The 18174-nt window shown below is 44.1% G+C and overlaps 1 protein-coding gene across 5 annotated transcripts in view; it reads left to right on the plus strand.

Annotated features, from left to right (window-relative positions):
- ACTN1 (actinin alpha 1) overlaps nt 1–18174 on the plus strand; it is an 86016-nt gene that overhangs the window by 26734 nt on the left and 41108 nt on the right. For all 5 annotated transcript variants that reach the window (XM_059473539.1, XM_059473535.1, XM_059473537.1 and 2 more), the window contains exon 2: nt 13659–13773. In XM_059473539.1, the coding sequence (XP_059329522.1) occupies nt 13659–13773 (115 nt within the window). The remainder of the gene's footprint in view (nt 1–13658; nt 13774–18174) is intronic.

Genomic DNA, 18174 nt, shown 5'->3' on the forward strand with positions numbered 1-18174 from the left:
ATTCAGCTTCTGAGTTCAGATATTTCATGTGCTTTCCTGGCTGCCCTGTGTGCCAATTTCCCTAGCCAGACACAGTAGAGTGGTGTCAGTAATATGGGTTACATTTGGGCTTGTCACATCTTTTCAGGGGGTGACTGTGGAGCAGAGCATGACTTTAACAGAAGGCAGTCCTGGGCTGGTCCCCAAGTCCTCACCAGTCCATGGCAATGTCTGTTTGGCCAGGACATTGATGCTGGGATTTGTGTCCCCATGTCCCTTTGTTCTCTGTCTCTCAGAGAGCATAGTTTGAAGCCTCCAGCGTTTTGACATGGAAAAATAAAAAAGAGTAAACATTTCCTGATGGGCTGAACTGGCTGGTTGGCTGTGCTTTCCTCCCAGTTCCTCCTGCAGCGTGTTTCCTGCTATGTTCCCTTAGGCTTTCCTGTCATCAGGGTGGTGGAAATCTTGCTGCTAGGTTTAAAAAGAGATCAGTTTCCCCCAGTAATATCTGGTGAAGTGTTCTGCGTGACTACTTTTAAATAACGCAGCAGCTCCTTACGGCTCCTTTGGACGTGGTCAGAGTCATCAGACTTCTTCTGTCATTCTGCCACTCTCCCCCACAGTGCAGGGCCTGGACCCAACTCCCAGCAGTCAGTGGAAACATTCTCCTTGGTAGCTTTTGGATTAAGTCCAGAAAGTTTGCTGCCTTTCCCAGGCTTTACCTAGGGCAACTGTTCTAACAAGCTCAACACCCTCCCAAACTATTGCAGATCCCTGGTGCATGTGTCTTTAAGTCTTGCTTCCTTTCTACTTTTCATAAAAGTTTTGGAAAATCCGGCTATAAACCTGTAGCACAACCTTTTAAAATAGCAAACAATACTAACAGATATTAGCTCAGAGCTGCTGTGCTCCAAAGAACTGGAACTGCCTTTGCTAATGGTTCCTGTTGAATAAAAGATCAAAGAAAGAAGACAAAAATACCCAACAAACTGAAATGTTTCTCTTTTGGTTTTAGTCCTTGGTATCAGTCCCACATCTGACTTCATTTAGATAGTGTTTGTTGCTTTGATAAATTACATAAACGGTCTCAAGACAATATAATTAAGATAAAAATAGATAAAAATACAAGGTTTTGCTCATGAGATCACAACACTCTAAAGATTGCATCCCCTTAAAGTTAAGTATATTGTCCCTAGGACTCCCAGCCTGAATTTTTGGTGGCTGTGGGCAAGGCCAAGGAGTGTGAGTTTGGAGCAAAGACAGCAGATTGGAGGACCCACGGGAGAGTGCTGTGCTGTCCTCAGCCAGATGTTGTGTTGGGTGAGCCAGCATTGCCTCTGTCTCTCTTAATGCAGTTACTGGTCTCTTGGGATGTCTGAAACATTGAACCACAGCAGTCTGGAACAAAACTCCTGCTGTAATTATGCCCTATCATCATTTTTAATCTTCAGCTGTCCTTTTTTTCTGACTTTATTTTAAGATCTACATCCTGGTCTGAATGCAACATGCTGGGGAGATGTGAACTCCCCTTCTTTGCTTTGTTGTACTACTCAGCCTCAGTTCCCTTGTTTGCTGGGTCCCAGTCTCTGTGGGGCACTGTGCCCTAGGTGCCTGTTGCAGCCCCTATGTTGGATAGTCATTGCTAAGCTGTGCTGTGTACCACCACCAGTGTTTCTGGTGCCTTGCCTTGGATGCTCTACACTGCTTTTCACTGTGCTGTCCAGGTGTACTCACAGCCTTGGCACAGATCACTCAAAGCGCACCTCGGTACCAGTCAGGACTATATTTACTGCATGAAGATAGGAGATCCCATCACTTGTGCTGTGTGTGGTGTAAGTCAGTGCTGGAAGCCTGCAGTGCCATGCAGGTGCCTTGAGGCCCATGAAGATGCTCGCTAATTAGACCCATCCTGGGCTGTGATGTTCACTGAGAAATAACTTGTTATTCAGTGCTATTGTAGAGAGCTTAAATCGTGTTCTAGTCTACTCTACTCTTAGATGACATATTCATGCCTAAGCACAGAATATGTCTTAAGATTCTAGAAAAGACCACCTTCATAATCTCACCATTCAGTAGCTTTCATACTTTTGGTATCCAAGTAAAAGAAAGTGACAGTACAATTCAATTTTAAATATGGCTATTACCTTAATAAATACTTGTGCCCACAACCACAACCACAGGACACAGAGACACTGATCTATATAATTTTTTTTTTTGTTATTAGTGGTTTCATTTAAACTGAGTGAAAAAACTGTTGAACCTAGAACTGCAAAAATGTGAGGCCACCTAAGAGTTAAAGCCTGGGAGGCGAAATTCCTGTGGTCAACTCCCAGCAATTCACTGAGGATCTGATAATCCTGACACTGCTTGTCTGTGCACTGTTGAAGGCCTGCAGGTTCAATTGGACACGGAATGGACACACTGGAAAGCTTGTGCCACACCAAAGACTTACCTGCTCTTATTCCTGAGAAAGTGTAGATCTCAGTCCCACCCCAATTGTCTGTGCCGGCTTTACAGAGGTAACAGCAGTAAAAGGTGACAACTGCTGCTCTGTTTGTGTGAATGAACGGAGCACATCTGCTTGGGGACAGATGGAGGAGCAGTTCCATCTTCTCAGTCTCTCTGTTGCTCTGTGTTGCAGGGGGTGCAGGTGGGAGGAAGAAGGGATGCTCAAATGGTCCCTTTTCAGGGTTCCCAAGGCTCAGTTCTGTATTTTGGATTTCAGGAGACATTTACTGCTCACATGAGTTAGCAGTGAGACTTTTTTACAGTGCCTTCATGTAAACATTCAGTATCTTGCCTTCCCCCAGATTAGTTAAATCCTTTTATCCAACAATAAGTGTGACATTCCCTGCTCTGACCTGACATTTTATTTATTCCAGAATGGCTGATGAATCTCCATGCCGCTCTTACAAAGACTCTCAATTATCTTATGTTTGAGTAATGGCAATTCTTTTTTTCCTGACCTCCACGAAGCAATCCAATCACTCTCACCCAAACAGCTGCAGCAGTAATTTTTGTCATCCATCACTTTTAAACATGCCCTTCAGTTCATGTCTCTTCAGTACCATCCCCTTCTTCACTTTATTAAATACGAGGTACCTATGTTTAAGGCCCTATTTCAGCCTCTGCTGAGACATCAGCCTGCACTTGTACCAGCCCCTGATGCCAGCTGTCTGCTCATTGCATTTCCAATTGCTTTCTTGCTCTTGTTTGTGCTGCCTGACTTGCTAGGTGTGATCTGCTACAGACTGGCACAATTACATTGTTCCCCTCAGGTTAGGCTGGCAGCACCAGCAGCATGGACCAAAGCAGAGCAGAATGCACTGTGGCATGGATGTGGCTATTGAGAGCACTGATGGCTCCAAGCATTGGAGAGTGGGGGGGATTCAGGCACAGGGGGCTGCAGTTCAGACACGTTTGTGTCGCTTGTAGGGGTTGTGAACTGTTCCTTTTTCAGAGAGGATCAGTCTTTGTGGATCAAATCTCTAGTTTACTATGATCTTGATATAGGAAAATGACAAGAGGTAGGCTGTGGGTGTGCTGAGACCACTGCCAAGCAGCCTGACTAACACTGCCTACTTACTTCAGCCCTCATTTCAAGTGTCACACTGAAGTGCTTTGGAGCACAGAGCAGCTTTTCGCCCTGTGCAGGGTAGTTCTAGCACAGTAAGATCCCCGTGCATCTTCAGGGCCCTTAATTCTTTGGTAGCACATGTGAATCAGAGTCATCTTGACCCAGGAGCAAGTTTCTTAATTTTGGAAAATCCTATTTCAGGTGAATGACCTTAACAATTGCAGACCTTGACTCTTCTGGAGCTGGGAATTATGCATTTTCACAGTTGCAAATGACTGTGAGAGCTCTGCATGTTGACAGCACATTGTGTCAGGGACAGTGATGATGGCTAAGGGGATAAATGTAGCCAAAAGTCTTACTTCTTTTCTGTATGTTTTATCCAAGAGTTGGAGTTACTGGTGATGGGAGTGAAGCCCAAATGCATAGTACATCTATGCCATGTAGCCTATCCTTTCTGATTCCTTGCTCTTTGACAGGGACATCTAAGGCTTCAGGCCAAACACTGTTCTGGAGGCCCTTTCTTGCTTGAAATGCAGCTATCATATCTTTTATCCAAAACATTTGCCCTTAGAAAACCAGATTATTTCATGATTTTTATGTTCTAGAGCTGCAGAGTCCCTAAACTTTTGACAGTGCTTTGTGGTAGTTTTGCAATGTTCATACAGAGCAGTGGGCAATACATTCAGTTGTTTCAATTAGTCAACCTGTTTACATAGCTCTGTATTTTAAAAACCTGGAAAAATGAAGCTGTAACTTCCTCTTCCTCCGTTTCCCATCATCAGCAAAGTAAACAGCCAAGGAAGAGCCCCAGAAAAAACATCACCTGTGAATCCTTCCAGGAAGCCCTGGGCACTCCCAGATATCTCTGAACCTACACTGCAGAAGGGCTTTTAGCCAGATCAGCTCCTGCACTGCTAGATCTCTGGACTTAGAATGAACTGCCATGTCCCGCACATATTCCTTCACGGCAGGAGCAAGATGAGTCTTCATTGGAGCAGTTGTGTTTGTGTCTGCCTGGGAATCCACCAGAGGGAAGGTGCTTCCCTGACCTGCTTCAAGTTAAAAGAAGTCTTGTACCTTTGGCCCCTGCTCTCAGATAGGCCAGGGCTGGAGCAGAGCTGCATGTCCTGCTTTGTGTTACAGTGCCAGGTGTTCTCTGTCCTCCCCACAGCCTGTTCCTGGGACCAGGTGGGTGACACCTCACCTTCACCAGGAAATCAGTACTGGGTCTGAATAAACCTGGATGGTGAGATATAAGGTGCAGGCTGCCATCAGGAATATAAGGCTGCTTGTGCAGGCTTTCATCCTGGTGTCTTGGCCCTATCCTGTGCTGAGCAGTTGGAGTTCAGCTACCAGGAATTGAACAGTCTGGCTTTCAGTGGTTTGCTGCCACTTTTCAGTCTATAAATAGTTGCATCCTAGTGTGGTAAAGTGATTTCTTCCAGTATATCTTGAAATGCTATAAATCACGTGGGAAATTCAGCATATAAAATGCAGAGACCAACTCTGTTTAATTTTTGTTACGAGAGAGCTTGGAGGCAAGTTGACATTTATGAGCTGATTTCATAGGAAAGAGGAATATAATGAAGAGTCTTGCTAGTCTGAACTTCATGGTAAACTCCAAAAGACCTTACTTCTAGCCAGTTGATATCCTTGTATAGTTTTGGGGTTTTTTAAATTGTTTTTGCATGTTCAAAAACTTCTTGTGTTTTCCTAGCTATTAGTGCTCTCTGGTAACTCAGGAATAAAGAGAGCTTATATTTTACTGGTCTGAAATACCAGCCAACTCATTGATTTAATGGTCAGTAGCTTTCAAATACCAGAAGCAGATTCCTCATGAAATGGTGCAGCTTTGTAGCAGAAGCGGAGTTAAAGGCTCCAGAGGCACAAATGTAGAGTAGAACAAATATTTACCCTGTATTGGACAGGAAGTGTGCTGGATTGAGATTTCTGCCCTCGCCACTTTAGCCTGTTGTTAGCTAATAAAAGGGCGTGTTCTGGCTCCAAAGCAGTTAACACCATGCACTGGGAAACCCATGTGGAACAGACTTTAGGTTTTTCCTTTTTTGTCCTATCTTCCAGGATATGAGAATTAAAAACTCTGCAAGACACTGAGGACTGTATTCCACTGAACAAAAATGAAAACTCCTGCCCTGAATTTACTTGGTGCTTCTTGCAAGTGATGTGTTGCTCATTCATTGCCAGTGACCAAAAGGATGAACTGGCTGTCAGAAGAGTTTATTTTTTCTGTGCAGCAGCTCTTAGTTCCTCTGGACAAAGAGAGACTTCATTGGAGAACTTCACACTGACAGTGAAATCCAAACTGGCTTATGCTGTTCCACTTAGGGGTGGAGCTATTACTGCTGTACTGTTGTACTCATCCCGAGCTGCAGAGATGGGTTTTGGAAAGTGACTAAAAAGTGACTGAGTTCTGTGTTTCCAAATTGCAGGGGCTGTGCCCTGGGGCTGGTAAATGCAAGTAGACTTAACATTTGCCTTTTCACCTTCAGTAAGTCTTTATGCAGCTACCAGATGGTTCTTTGAGCAGATGCTGGTACTGCACAGTACAGTGTAATGATACCTCCTGTTTTCAGGGCACAGCACTTAAGAAAGAGTGTGGGCTATATTTTGTCTTTCAGCTTAGAACTCAGCAGCTGCAATTAAGCCAGAACAGTGCATTAGCACTGATGCTAGTATTACTGAACTCCTTTTATGGAGGTGGTGAAACTGTGCTGTGAGTGTCTGTAATGATTCCTTCTGAATATCCATATAATTCCTTCAGCCCTTCTAAAAGGCCAACTCTATTGGAAGGCAAAGCTCTTCATTGTGCAGCCTACATCTCATTGAGCATCATACCTGTAATTCTTTAGAGGTCAGCTGCTGATAATGTAACTTGTCAATACAAACCAAGCTCTTTGAACTACCCCTGTGTCCTGGAGGCTGGGCTTGGAACATAAATACCAAAAGGGCTTATCAAATACCTTTCTTCTTTTCAAAATTGTAATGTGGCTTCCAGTGCAAAGCAGCATGTAGTGAAGGTATTTCAGGTTGGAAGATGAGACTGGGGAGTATGGCAAATAGTGACTTTTCTCTTAATTCAGGTTCGAATAAAAGGCCCTTTGGGTGGCTCCCTATAGTTGTGATGAGGTTTGTGTAGAGGATCTGCAATTCCTAGGGCTCCCCTGAGGGGAGAGGACAACCATTTTTGAGTATTTTTGGGCATTCTAGCAGATATCCAAGCACACCAAGGAGTAATTCAAGAGGTGTAGTATACAGAAGTAAGGCTGTAGTAGGTCTGTACTTCACCCATCACTATTAAAAACCAATAATATGTATGTGTATAAAGTTTCTGTCACATGCAGCACATAGGCAGAGGAAATATTCCATGGTTCAGTTGTATCTCATGAACAGCCCAGCTTTCTTCACTGGGGTGGTTGGTGTGATCTGTTATGTCCAGCCATAGCCTTTCTTTTGCCAGGGTGTTGACAGGATCTAGGGTTACTTTGTACTTGCTGCCCAATTAAATGAGCACCTCCTTGTCAGCTTATATCACAGACTTGTGCAGAAAAAGAAGCTGCAACCAAGCCTGTCAATTGAGTCTGTGTTGAGTGTGGAGGAGAGTGTTAAGCAGCCACCCACGAGACCCCAGCATTTCTTCCAAGTGCTTTAAGATGTGAAAGGAGGATTCAGAGCAGTAGCATTAGAAAAGGGAAAATCACATGAGACCCTGAGAGGTAATGCTAGTAAATTAGTTACTGTTGAATGAGGGGAACTGGAACTGGATTGTGGAGCTTTATTTTTCATGGCCTCCCCAGCCAAATCCTCCCAGTTAGTAAGTTGATGATGGCCTGGTCTCTCTGTTCAAGTAGCGAGAGAGAGAGAGTTGTGGTGGCCATGGGCTAGCATCCTCCTTAATTGGCACAGTATGTTCAGCTTCCAGGCTACCAAGGTGGAAGGGATCCCATTAAGGGGCAGCTGGACTGCTTTATTAGTAATCCTATTGCTTAAAAAAAGCTCTGTGTGCAGTTTTCTGCCTGCTCTAATAAACTATTAAATGTTATTAGATGATTGCATCAGTCCTTGTTTCAGATAATTTAAGTAAAATTCCTTTCAGCGTGGACTTGGGTGTAAAAGTTGTTGCAAGAATTAGCTGCTTTTCCGAGCAGTGCTGTAAGGGATGTGTGGTGTTGCAGTAAACAGGAGCCTCAGAGGGTTTGTGTCAGGCCAGGCAGGGAATGCAGCCCAGCTGTGCAGTCAGAAGCCCAGGGACACTGCTAACTGCATGACTGGCAGAAGTGCAGCACTTGCAGCTGGGTAAATTCATTTTGTTTTTCAGCCATGTATGAAATTGTTTGAACATCCTGCTTTTTTTTCTGCTGACTGGAAAGGGAGTCCTGCTGTCATTTCCCCTACAAGGCTAGAAGAAAGCCTGGGCTAGCACCCATAGCTTTCAGCCCACTCAAGACCTCCCTTTGCAGAGCATGTGTAGACAGCATCAAACTGTGCCACTAGATTGAGATTTGTGTGCTAGCATCTCTGTCGCCCTCTTAACAGGAGCCAAACCTTAGTGGACAAATCTCAACAGCAGAGCTGTGTTGAAGTACTTGATTAAAATTCATCCCCAGCACAGGATCCCAGGAATGAGGGGTGCCCTGGTGGCTGTGAACACTGCTGCTCTTTGAGCACAGTGGTGGTGGTCTGGAGAGGCAGTGCTCCAGTGAATTCTTCTGCTCCAGCCAGACCTTTCTCCTGCCAGAAGATAGGCAATGAGCCCTGCTCTGTCTCACTTACAGCTTCTCCAGGGCTGTTACACAAATATGGCAGTCCCTTGGCTGTGTCAGAAAGTTTACATTCACCCATGGAAAGCAGGGCTGTGTGGAAGGGTTATTTAGCAAGGCAAGAAGTAAAAGGCATCTGGAAAGGTCAGATAAAGCTGGAATGTCACTGTCACAGCCACAAAGGGATGAAACTGACCATTTATTTATTTTTTTAGTATCTGTTATTTATGTGGCTGTGGTAGCTTCGACATTTACACTGCTAAAATTGCTCAGCAGCCAAAGTGCCTTATGACTGCCTTCTTTCAGCAAAGAGCTCTCTAGATTTGCTCCAAGTGGTATTGGTGCTGTGGTGCTGCTGCTTTTGGGGAAGAAACATTCTTTAAACTTTAAAATGTTCACTTATTGTCCTGCTTCCCTAGGTTTCAGGATTTCTGCCTGAGCCACTTTGGTACCAGAAAGGTACTCAGATTGGAAATAAGTGTGGAGGGGAAAGGTTATTGGCTTTCAGGAACAAAAGCAAATGTTGGGGAATTGCAGAGAATACCAGAGAGTGCATGTGTACATGCACAAGTGGTATGGGTAGGTTTGCAGTTGGCAGGACTGAGAGACACCTGGAAGGATCTAGCTGAAGATGGTGTCTCATTAGAGTTTTGGTTGCAGGACTAGCTATCACCAGGCTGTTGTTTTAACTAGCTCCTGACTAGGAAAGGGTTAATACAGAAGAAGCAAGGACTTCTCATGTTGTGTCAAGAAAAAGGGTGTGCATGACTATTAAAATAGGCGTACAGGTAGCCTTGCAGAGGATACCCCAGCAGTAAATATTCTGAGGCAGCAGAACAGTTAATCGTATTTGCTTACTTTCAATATTTGTTATTCTTTTTGTTATCTGACAGGTTGTTTTGTGGTAGAATACCAATGTGCTATTGTTCATGCAGGACCCAGCAGCCAAATAGCAAGAGTTGATCTTGTTGTCAGGGATCTTGCTTAGGCTGGGATGGAAAAAGGAAAAAAACCCCAAAACCGCAACCCCAAAAAGCTACAAATCATAGCTAGATAGGAGCAGGGAGTCCAGAGAGCACTGATGAGAAATGCATCCATGTACATGCAAACACATGTGCTCCTTCATCAGACATCTTCCATAGCGAACAAGAGGCAGACCTGCAGGGGTATCTTGGCAATCTGTTGTGTCCAAAAATAAAATTGCAAGTACAATATATGGAAAGATCCAAGGGCCAAGAAACACAGCTCTGTTTGCACCTCTTGTGCAGTTGCCACAGAAAATTTATGGTGTGAGGTTTCTGTGCTATTATTTAACAGTAAGTAGTTTTCCAGCTCTAAAAATTCCATAAGCCTCAAGGTTAACAGACTATTTGTTTTCTTGTCTTTGGGACAGGGAGCTAGAAGTAAGCAGGAGAATAATCTCCAGACTCTGTGTCTGCAAAGAGCAAGGAAGAACCTCTGCTGTTTCTGAGCAGCTTCTTGCCTGGCAGTGTATTTTTGCCCTCTGAACTGGGTGCAAGTCACCTTACCTCACTGCTCCCAGGGCCAGGCCTGCACCAGAAAGGTGGCTGGCTGCTTTTGACAGCCCTTTCCACTCTTGAGAACTTGTTTGCTGGTGCCAGGCAGCACAGCAGGGTTTAGCTGCCACCGAGCCAGTTGCCGCTGGTAGCTGTGACTCAAGGCGTGGGGAGGAGCGGCTGTGCTGCCCAGAAGGTGGCTGGGGTGAGTGGGAGGTTTCAGGAGCTTTCCTAGAATAACAAAAAGGATCCTGTGCAGATGCATGAAGCCAAGTCAGTAAAACTGGCTCTAAACAAGACTGCCAGGATTGCAAGACTCAGTGGACAGCAAAAATTTCAGCTCTCCCTTCTCTTGCTTCCCTTTGCTTTTCTGATTTCTCCAGGCTTCTCCTATCTGTCAGATCTCTTTCCGGTTTACTGCTTTGAAGTAGGAAGGTGTTTTACCCCTCTGCAGTATGTACAGCAAATGCAACATAAAGCTATTTTCTGAAGATTATGTTTTGATAGATTTTGTTCTGGGTTGATCTGTGGTGAATAGAGTTTGTGAGTCCCACTGCAGTTATTAAATGCATTCATAATCCTGCTTTCTTTTAAAATGGCCTAATGGATCCACACTGGGATGCTGGTTGTTGCTGTTCACATATGCTATTGTGCTGCTTATAGTATTATGCTCGTTGGAATTCCTGTGGGACCTTAAGATGCTTTGCGAAAATGTTTGTGCATCTGGGAACAGTCTCATGGAAACTGTCTGTGCTCCATCTATTCACTCTTCATGGTCCCTGTTCTTGAGAAGCTGAAGTGTCCATTCTGCCACTCATGGCTAATGGCAGTGTTCTGTGGGATTGTGTCACTCAGCCTATCTGAGGCCGTGATGAGATGGAGATGGTTCCAGCTGAGAAGTTGGTGCTGGCTCTGGGATTTTGTTTCCTACCAAGCCCTAGGCGACTCTTGCAGCAATAAAAATACTCTCACTGATCTAGTTATTCTGCCAGGCTTATTAATAAAGCAAAGTTTAGGAGATTTGTGGTTTGCATTTTACTTCATCTGTGTTTCTTCGAAGTGTGGAACTGGTGACTCTCTTCCACCCTCAAACTGTGCAGAGAGATGCCCTGTAGAGCTCCATTGGAATTATCAGTGATTTAAAGCAGAGAAGTCAGACAAGAACTAAAAGTGCAGCCTTGTGGCCTGTGAGTTAGCTCTTGGGGTTCCTCCTCAAATCAACATGAATTCTGTAGTGTCACTCAGGTCCAGACACTAGCTCAAGGTGTTTTGTCCAGATATGAGAAGGAGGTTCATGGACATCCACAACTTTTCTGACAAAACTTACTCTCATACTTTGATATGTAATGATGATGGTATAGCATTTGAAAGCATCTCTGTTCTCATTGCCTTTTCTGGAAGAGTGAAGTAGCCTGGCTGCAAAAGGGAGCCAAATAAATTAACCTCTCTTTTTGTAATACAGCTCAAGTAGTAGAATGAAGAAAATAGCACCAAAATTGTATACTTCAGGATACGGGGCCCTTTTCCGAATAAAACCACTCTTATTCAAAAAAAAAAGCCAAAAAAAACCCACAAAAACCCCAAAAACATCACAAAAAAAAAAAACACCACCTTTTTTTCTTCTCAGGGGATTAATAATAAAAAGCAATAAAAGGTGCTTAATTACTTACTCTTCTTTTTTCCAAGCTTCCAAATCTGGAAGGAAACCAGGCCATTTTGAAAAAAGAGATCCCAGACTTTCACAATACATGCATCTGTCCAAAGGGCCATTGCCATAAAAGTATTTACAGCTGTGCTGTTATCCTGCTCCATTCCACAGTCCCAGTGGAGAACAAGGCCAAAGCACAGCAGTGGAAGGCTTGGCAGCTGTTGAGCAATGCTTTTTCCAAGGAAAGATTCTGCCACGCTATTTGTGGTCTGGTGAACTCAAATGAGAGCAGGTTAGTAGTGAAAGCCCAGCTTTGAGACAATGAAGAACAATCCTGTTGTCATTTGGAGTAATCTTTCTTTTGAAATCCCATGCATGGCATAAGTAGTAAAGCCTTTCTGAATTTTTGCTGTGCTGTGATTCAGTATTAAGTGAGTTCTTCCTTCTGTGGTTCCCCAGCAGCTTAAAATGGCATGACTGCTGTGGTCCACTCCACCCTCCTGCTTGGCCCTTGTGTGCCCAATTTTTTTTGTAGAGGCTTGTTAAAATTCTGCTGAACTGCCTCCATGCACTACTGAGCAGAATACTAGCCTTAAGAAAGTAAACAATTTTCTTTGCTGGGTCAGTGAGTTGAATTGGCTCCAGGACCACATCTGGGAGAGGGAGGGAAGACTTTCCTTGTGGTAGCACTGAGCTTTTGGATACATTCATTTTTGAGTAACCTCAGACTTCTATTTAGAGAGTGATAGAGGGGTTATCAGGTTGTACAAAGGAAAGGGTTTACTTGGTCTGCTATTCAAACACTGGGAAACACATTCATTAGCACTCAAACAAACTTGTCTTCCTGGTTGCTACCATTTACTCTTCAAACAGTAGTTTTGTGTCAGCTTCTGCATGTTCAGGTGAGATTCAGCTCTTTGATTCAGCTATCTAAGTCTGTGCCACACACACAGAGGTGTCTGAGATGTTTTATATTTGCTCCTTGTGCTTTGATCATGAAACTTTTCAGACTAGTTCACATGGTACTCTTTTGAGATAACTCCTGTCACATCTCTTGGAAGAGATGGTCTCTCCCCTGGCAGTGCCCCACTTGCCCATTGTTCAGAGCATGGGCTTACAGATTGCAACCACAAAAAATGTCTTGTCATCTGTTGTGGTGAAATTAATTTCTCTCACATGAGAGATACTTTTGTCTTGACTAGTTGAAGTCAGAAGGTGCTTTCAAAAAAGAGTTTTGTTTAGCCTGCATAGTACTGGCTGTATTGTACTTTGGGCTTCCGTCTGTCCTGCACTTCAGACTCGGATTGTTATTCCAGTGGTGGTGCATGGTATCATTAATTACAGAGTGGCTGTGATTTCATTTTTGAGATGGCTGCAGTGGTGCTTCTGCCAGAGGCTCTCAAGTAGTGGGAGTTTGGGGCTGTGCTAGACAGTAGTGTCACTAAGTAATGGTTATTACCTGTATCCTTTCTAGGACCTGCGCTTCTGCTGAGGTGGGTGATATTATCCTCATTCAGAAAGTTTTTACTCCCCCATGTATGTGATGGGGGGGAAAGGTGGGATGATCACAGGAAAAGGAGGTCTGCTTAGCAGTTAGTCAGGGATAATGGAGGCAGCGGGACAGACACTACCGGGATGTGATTTATGTGCCTGAGGAGCTCAGCAGGCTCTGCTTCAGTGTCTAAGCGTTGGTGGGGATAGAGTAGATCAGAGTGGTTGAAGAATGGTTCTTTTTTTCTCCCAAGCACCTCTCTAGAGACAAGATCATCTGGAATGCTGTTCTCTGTTCTTCATGTTAGTATGTGCTATCTAATACCACTGGAAGTCTTCAGCAATTTGGGCACTTAGCATGCTTAAAAATCGCTTTCAAGGTATTCTAAGCCAAACAGAAAATGAGAAGCCTCTCCAGAACATCAGATGTGCTGGAGCTGTGAAATGACTCTCAGATTCCCTCGGCTACAGAAACATCCTGCATCTTCTTTGGGTATTTAGAGGTGCAAATGCTTGTGCTCCACAGGGACATCGGATGGAGAGATGAGAACTTAATGAGCGTTTGTCATGGTACTTTACAGCACTGATTTGGTTGGGAACTGTTGTTTGGTTTGTGGGAAGATTACTGACTGCTTTTTTTTTTTTCCCTTTCCTTTTCTGTGTTTTAGACATTTACAGCATGGTGTAATTCTCACCTCCGCAAGGCTGGGACGCAGATTGAGAACATAGAGGAAGATTTCAGGGATGGTCTTAAACTCATGTTACTTCTGGAAGTCATTTCAGGTGAGAGAGGTTCTGTGTGGTGCTGCCCGTGCAGGATGCTGATTGCAAGGGCTGTAATGCTGCAGTTTTTGCTGGAATGGAAGAACAGCTGCTTCCTGATTCGGAACAAATTTCTCCCTACAAATATATGTCTCCAGCACTGGCCATTTTGGAATGTGCTCCAAAGCTCATGGCCTGTGCAGGCTGCCTATTGCATTCCTGCTCTGGCTTCTTGGCTTTTCTCTGCCTGTCAGGAATGCACAGCCTCCTGTGAAGATCCAGGCAGTGGCTCTTACTGCTTGGCAGGGCTGATGAAGCAGCTCTGGGAAGTGTGGGAATGCTGCACTAGGAAATCATGGCAGTGGGAGTATGATAGAAGTTACTGGAAGAAGGGAGTCAAACCAGTAAATCTTCTGTGTCATTCAGTTTCAGCCATGACTCAAGTTTTTCCATTCTAGTTTCAATCTGATCTTAATGCTCAAACCTTCATGGGGAAAAAAAATCCCAAAGAAAAGCAAAATCTCTCTGAAATAAAAGCAGGGGCATGAACAAGTTAGGTCAGATTTGTTTTTATTCTGTGTCACAATTGTCCCACTACTAGACAGATATCTCCCAGGGATTATTTCATGTAAGCAGTAATCCCTTTTGATGTGCTCATGAAATAAATACCTTAGTAAAGTGTTGTAGGAGGGATTGAAGGAGGGCAAGACTGTATTTATCAAACTGGGATTGTTCACCCCAGCTCACAGACTTTGTTTTGATGGTTTTTGAGCCAGTTACAGCAATCCTGTGACTTGAATTCCTGACCTTGGTATATTTTTCAATTAAAGGACCATGATAGTAGCACTCAGACAGCTTGTCCTATGTCCCTTTTCTTTCCTTACCTTCCCTTTTTCCATTTTATGTAAAGATTCTGTCAGTTTATTGTCAGTGTTATTCAAGAAGTTATGAATATAGAATGAAATCTCAGGGAGTTTGCCCATGCTGGTCGTTTGGAGGGATCTGAGTTTGAAACACTATCAAAGCTATGCAGTGTGCACATTGTTTCTGCAGTGCTTGTAAGAAATGAGGTAGCAGAGTACTGTTAGTGTATTTTCTGTATTTATATTCCCTCAGAGAGGACCCTGGGGCAGATGGGCCTTGAGGGCTGAGCTTCTAATGGCTGGATTGGAAGGTAGGGGAGAGAAGGATGTGTAGGAGAAGGCTGATGAGGCTTGGTGCTAAAGCAGGGATCTTGTATCTCCTGCTGCTTCATTTCCTTGCATCATCTCCCACTCTTCCTCTGCTGTTGTCCCTTTGGTAGCTCACTGGCAAGGCCTGTCAGATCCACCTCTGTTTGAGAAGAAGCCAGTGGCTTCCAATTGCAGTGTCACGGGCATGGCATGTCCCTGTCCCTGTGCACAGTGGCTCTGTGCCTGCAGCTGCATGACCAGGGGGCACAGGTGTGGGGGACAGCTGGGGACTGCATCCCACCAGAGGCCGTGGTCCTTCACATCTTAAGACTGAGCATCCTCTCCCTAGAGGCAGCAGAAGCTACAGTGCAGCTCTCCTAAGTCCAGTGGCAAAAAAAAGAGAAACATAGCACACGTTTTCCTCATTTCACTTCCATCACTGCAGTTCCCTTATCCATTGTGAGCCCCCCTGCTCATGCAGAGCCTCCTTCCAGCTGCCAGCTCCTCTAGCAACCCCTTCAGTCCATAGCTGGGGCAGTAGCAGCCCATATGGGGAGCAGTGTATGAGGGTCAGGAGTCCCCTGATGTTTGGCAAGGGCTCACCTGTACGTTTTTGCCATGGCCACTCATCATCTGCCAAAATGGTGAGTCTCTGGGTGGCTGTTAGCTCTCCAGTTCCAGCTTCTGGCCTTTCCTTTCAGCTCTTGGCTCACACTTTCCTCTTCACATATTTTGGGGGACTGCTGATGAAAATTTGGCATGGGCAGGGTTACTCTGTGTCTGGCTGATCTCCTCTAACCCTGAGTAGAAGGCTGTAAGAGCTTTCAGCCATGAGAGTGCTGGGTCAGCTTGGCTGAGAGCCATGTGGAGCTGAGTGCCTCCTCCACCTGGCTGGGAGCACTATCTCCCTCCCTCCCTCTGCCCCTGCTGCAGGGTGCCTGCTGCACTCTGCCATGGCAGGAGGGATGGAGCCTCAGCAGGGAAGCTTCCTGAGACCTTGGGGTGGAAGAGGGACTGCACTGGGACTGTGGGAAACCTGTTTCAGGGAGGGAGATCCTCACAGGTGTCCTTGGAAACACGTTGGTGCCAGGCAAGTAGGAAGCAGTTTTCCCATCCAGTGCAGTTTCCCAAAGTATGGAAAGCAATGATGGTCTGAGTGCTTCAGTTTTACTCAGTATGGTACCTTCTGGTGGTGAGCTGTGCTGCTGACAGGTCCCCTTTCAGCCCCACAAGAGCCCCTTGTTCCCAGTCACTGTACAGCAGGGGAAGTTCCATGGACTGTGCTGGGACTTCTTCATTGCAGGTCCTCTCTGATTGGCCTCTGTGGTTGGAAGTAACAACTGCAACCCCCTGCCCCAAAGGATACACTTTCATTTTTTCACCATGTATGTTTCCTTCCCCTGATAAAGCCATTTTAAAAATAATACAGGACTGAAAAAGGATGAATTTACATTTAGTGCTTTTAAAATAAAGTTGTAGGGTGCTTTTTTTCCCTGTTCAAACAGAGAGAGTCACTAATTGAAATTTTTCCTAAACAAATTTGCAGGGAACAACTTCTATGCCAACACATCCTTGCATTGCTTGGCTTTTACAGCGCAGCCTCGGACTACTACATGAGAATCAGAATGGAAGCAAATAGTAGACCATTTTCCTTTTGTCAGCTAGGAGAAGTACTGAGAAATAAAGCCAGTGATGCCAATAGCTCAAAGTAGAACATATTTCTAGCCAGCTTCCTTTTAACAGTCCACATCATTAGTAATGTATGGCATGGAACCAAATGATGCTTTTTTCTGGAAATCTAAGTCTCTAATGAAGTCCAAGTCTGAAGGAAATGGTCATTGGGTTTTGAAAGCTAAAAAAGTTCACAGAGAAAGGATTAGAATTTGAGAAGGTTTGTCATCACCATCAGTGACTTGAGGATCTCATGGCTGTCAGGGGGAGCAATCCTGCTCTCCCCAGCCCCAGGGAGGGCAGGTCAGTTGCTCTCCACTGCACTGGCATTGCACATGGGCCACGAGGTGAATTGGATCAGCTTGCTGTCCCAGCTGAAACCTAATCACTTGTCTTTATTTTTCTTTTTGCAAGGCTAGTTTACAGTCACATTGAACTGAAGGAAGTTTTAGCTGGCTCAACCCATTTGTTGACATTTGGCTGCATAAGACTGCTTAAGTTTATTGTAAAATTACACATGAAAATGTCATTGTGAAACTGTTGCAAATAACTGTCACAAAAATGCTTCGGCTTTTTTTCAGAATGACTAGATTATCCAAGTGGAAAAATAAAGCAGTCTACTGTGGCATGTACTTGAGGTTCCATTAAAGCAAAAGAATTCAGGTTTTCTTTTAATCCTAGGAAGGAGGCAGTACCATAAAATACATCTTTTAACTTAAATTGTCAGACATCAGTGTTTTCTTTTAAAAATGAATCTAGTTTTATGCTTTAGTGTGAGAGGTAATGGCACCAGTTTACAGTAACCACTGAAACACTTTTAAAGGATTGTAATTTCCAGACATTTTTCCTTTAGATGGCATTGTTATGGAGATAGTATTCTCTTCTCTGCTTTAGCTTTTCTTCACACCTGTGTTAGGAAACAAGGCAAGTGCTTTTCTTTCTCACACTTAAACCTCAAAAAAAGTGTTTGAGTCAGCTTACATTGACTTAAAAATTCAGTTCAAAATATAGCAGGAGACTTTTGGAACTGAATAAGTCAAGTGGCTTGCCTAGACTTGCCCATTTGATCTCCTTTTAATTATACCTTTTTTAAGTACAAAACCAGCTTTGGTTTTCTTTAGATTGTTTTTGTATTCTGGAGCTTGTGATCTGGAAGTGGATGTTCACTTCTAATGTTGTCATATACAGGTGGTTCCTGAAATCCCATCTAATTATATTCCTGTTAGAGGTTTCTTTGGAAGGTCCACCTGTCCAAGCTTTAATTTGCTTACTCTGAATGTTTGGGTTATTGTTAATAAGAGCAGACTGTAGTTACAAGCAGTCTATCAAGAAGGACATGACTGCACTTAATGTACCTCTTTCAAATAAATAAGGTTGGAAAGTGCTTTTCCAAATCTACCAGCTTTGTTGCAGTCAGGAGCTGAGTGTTATCCTAAGACTGATTTCTGTCAGAGATTAACCTCTTCTAGGCTGCTTCCTTCTTTGTGCCTCAGTATAAACATTTAAAATGCACTTGTGTAAAAGACCTAGTATGGAGTTAGAAATACATCAGACTTAAAGAAAAGGAGTTGATGTGACA

The sequence above is a fragment of the Ammospiza nelsoni genome, chromosome 6 (genome assembly GCF_027579445.1).
Source record: "Ammospiza nelsoni isolate bAmmNel1 chromosome 6, bAmmNel1.pri, whole genome shotgun sequence".
Classification (NCBI taxonomy): Eukaryota; Metazoa; Chordata; class Aves; order Passeriformes; family Passerellidae; genus Ammospiza; species Ammospiza nelsoni.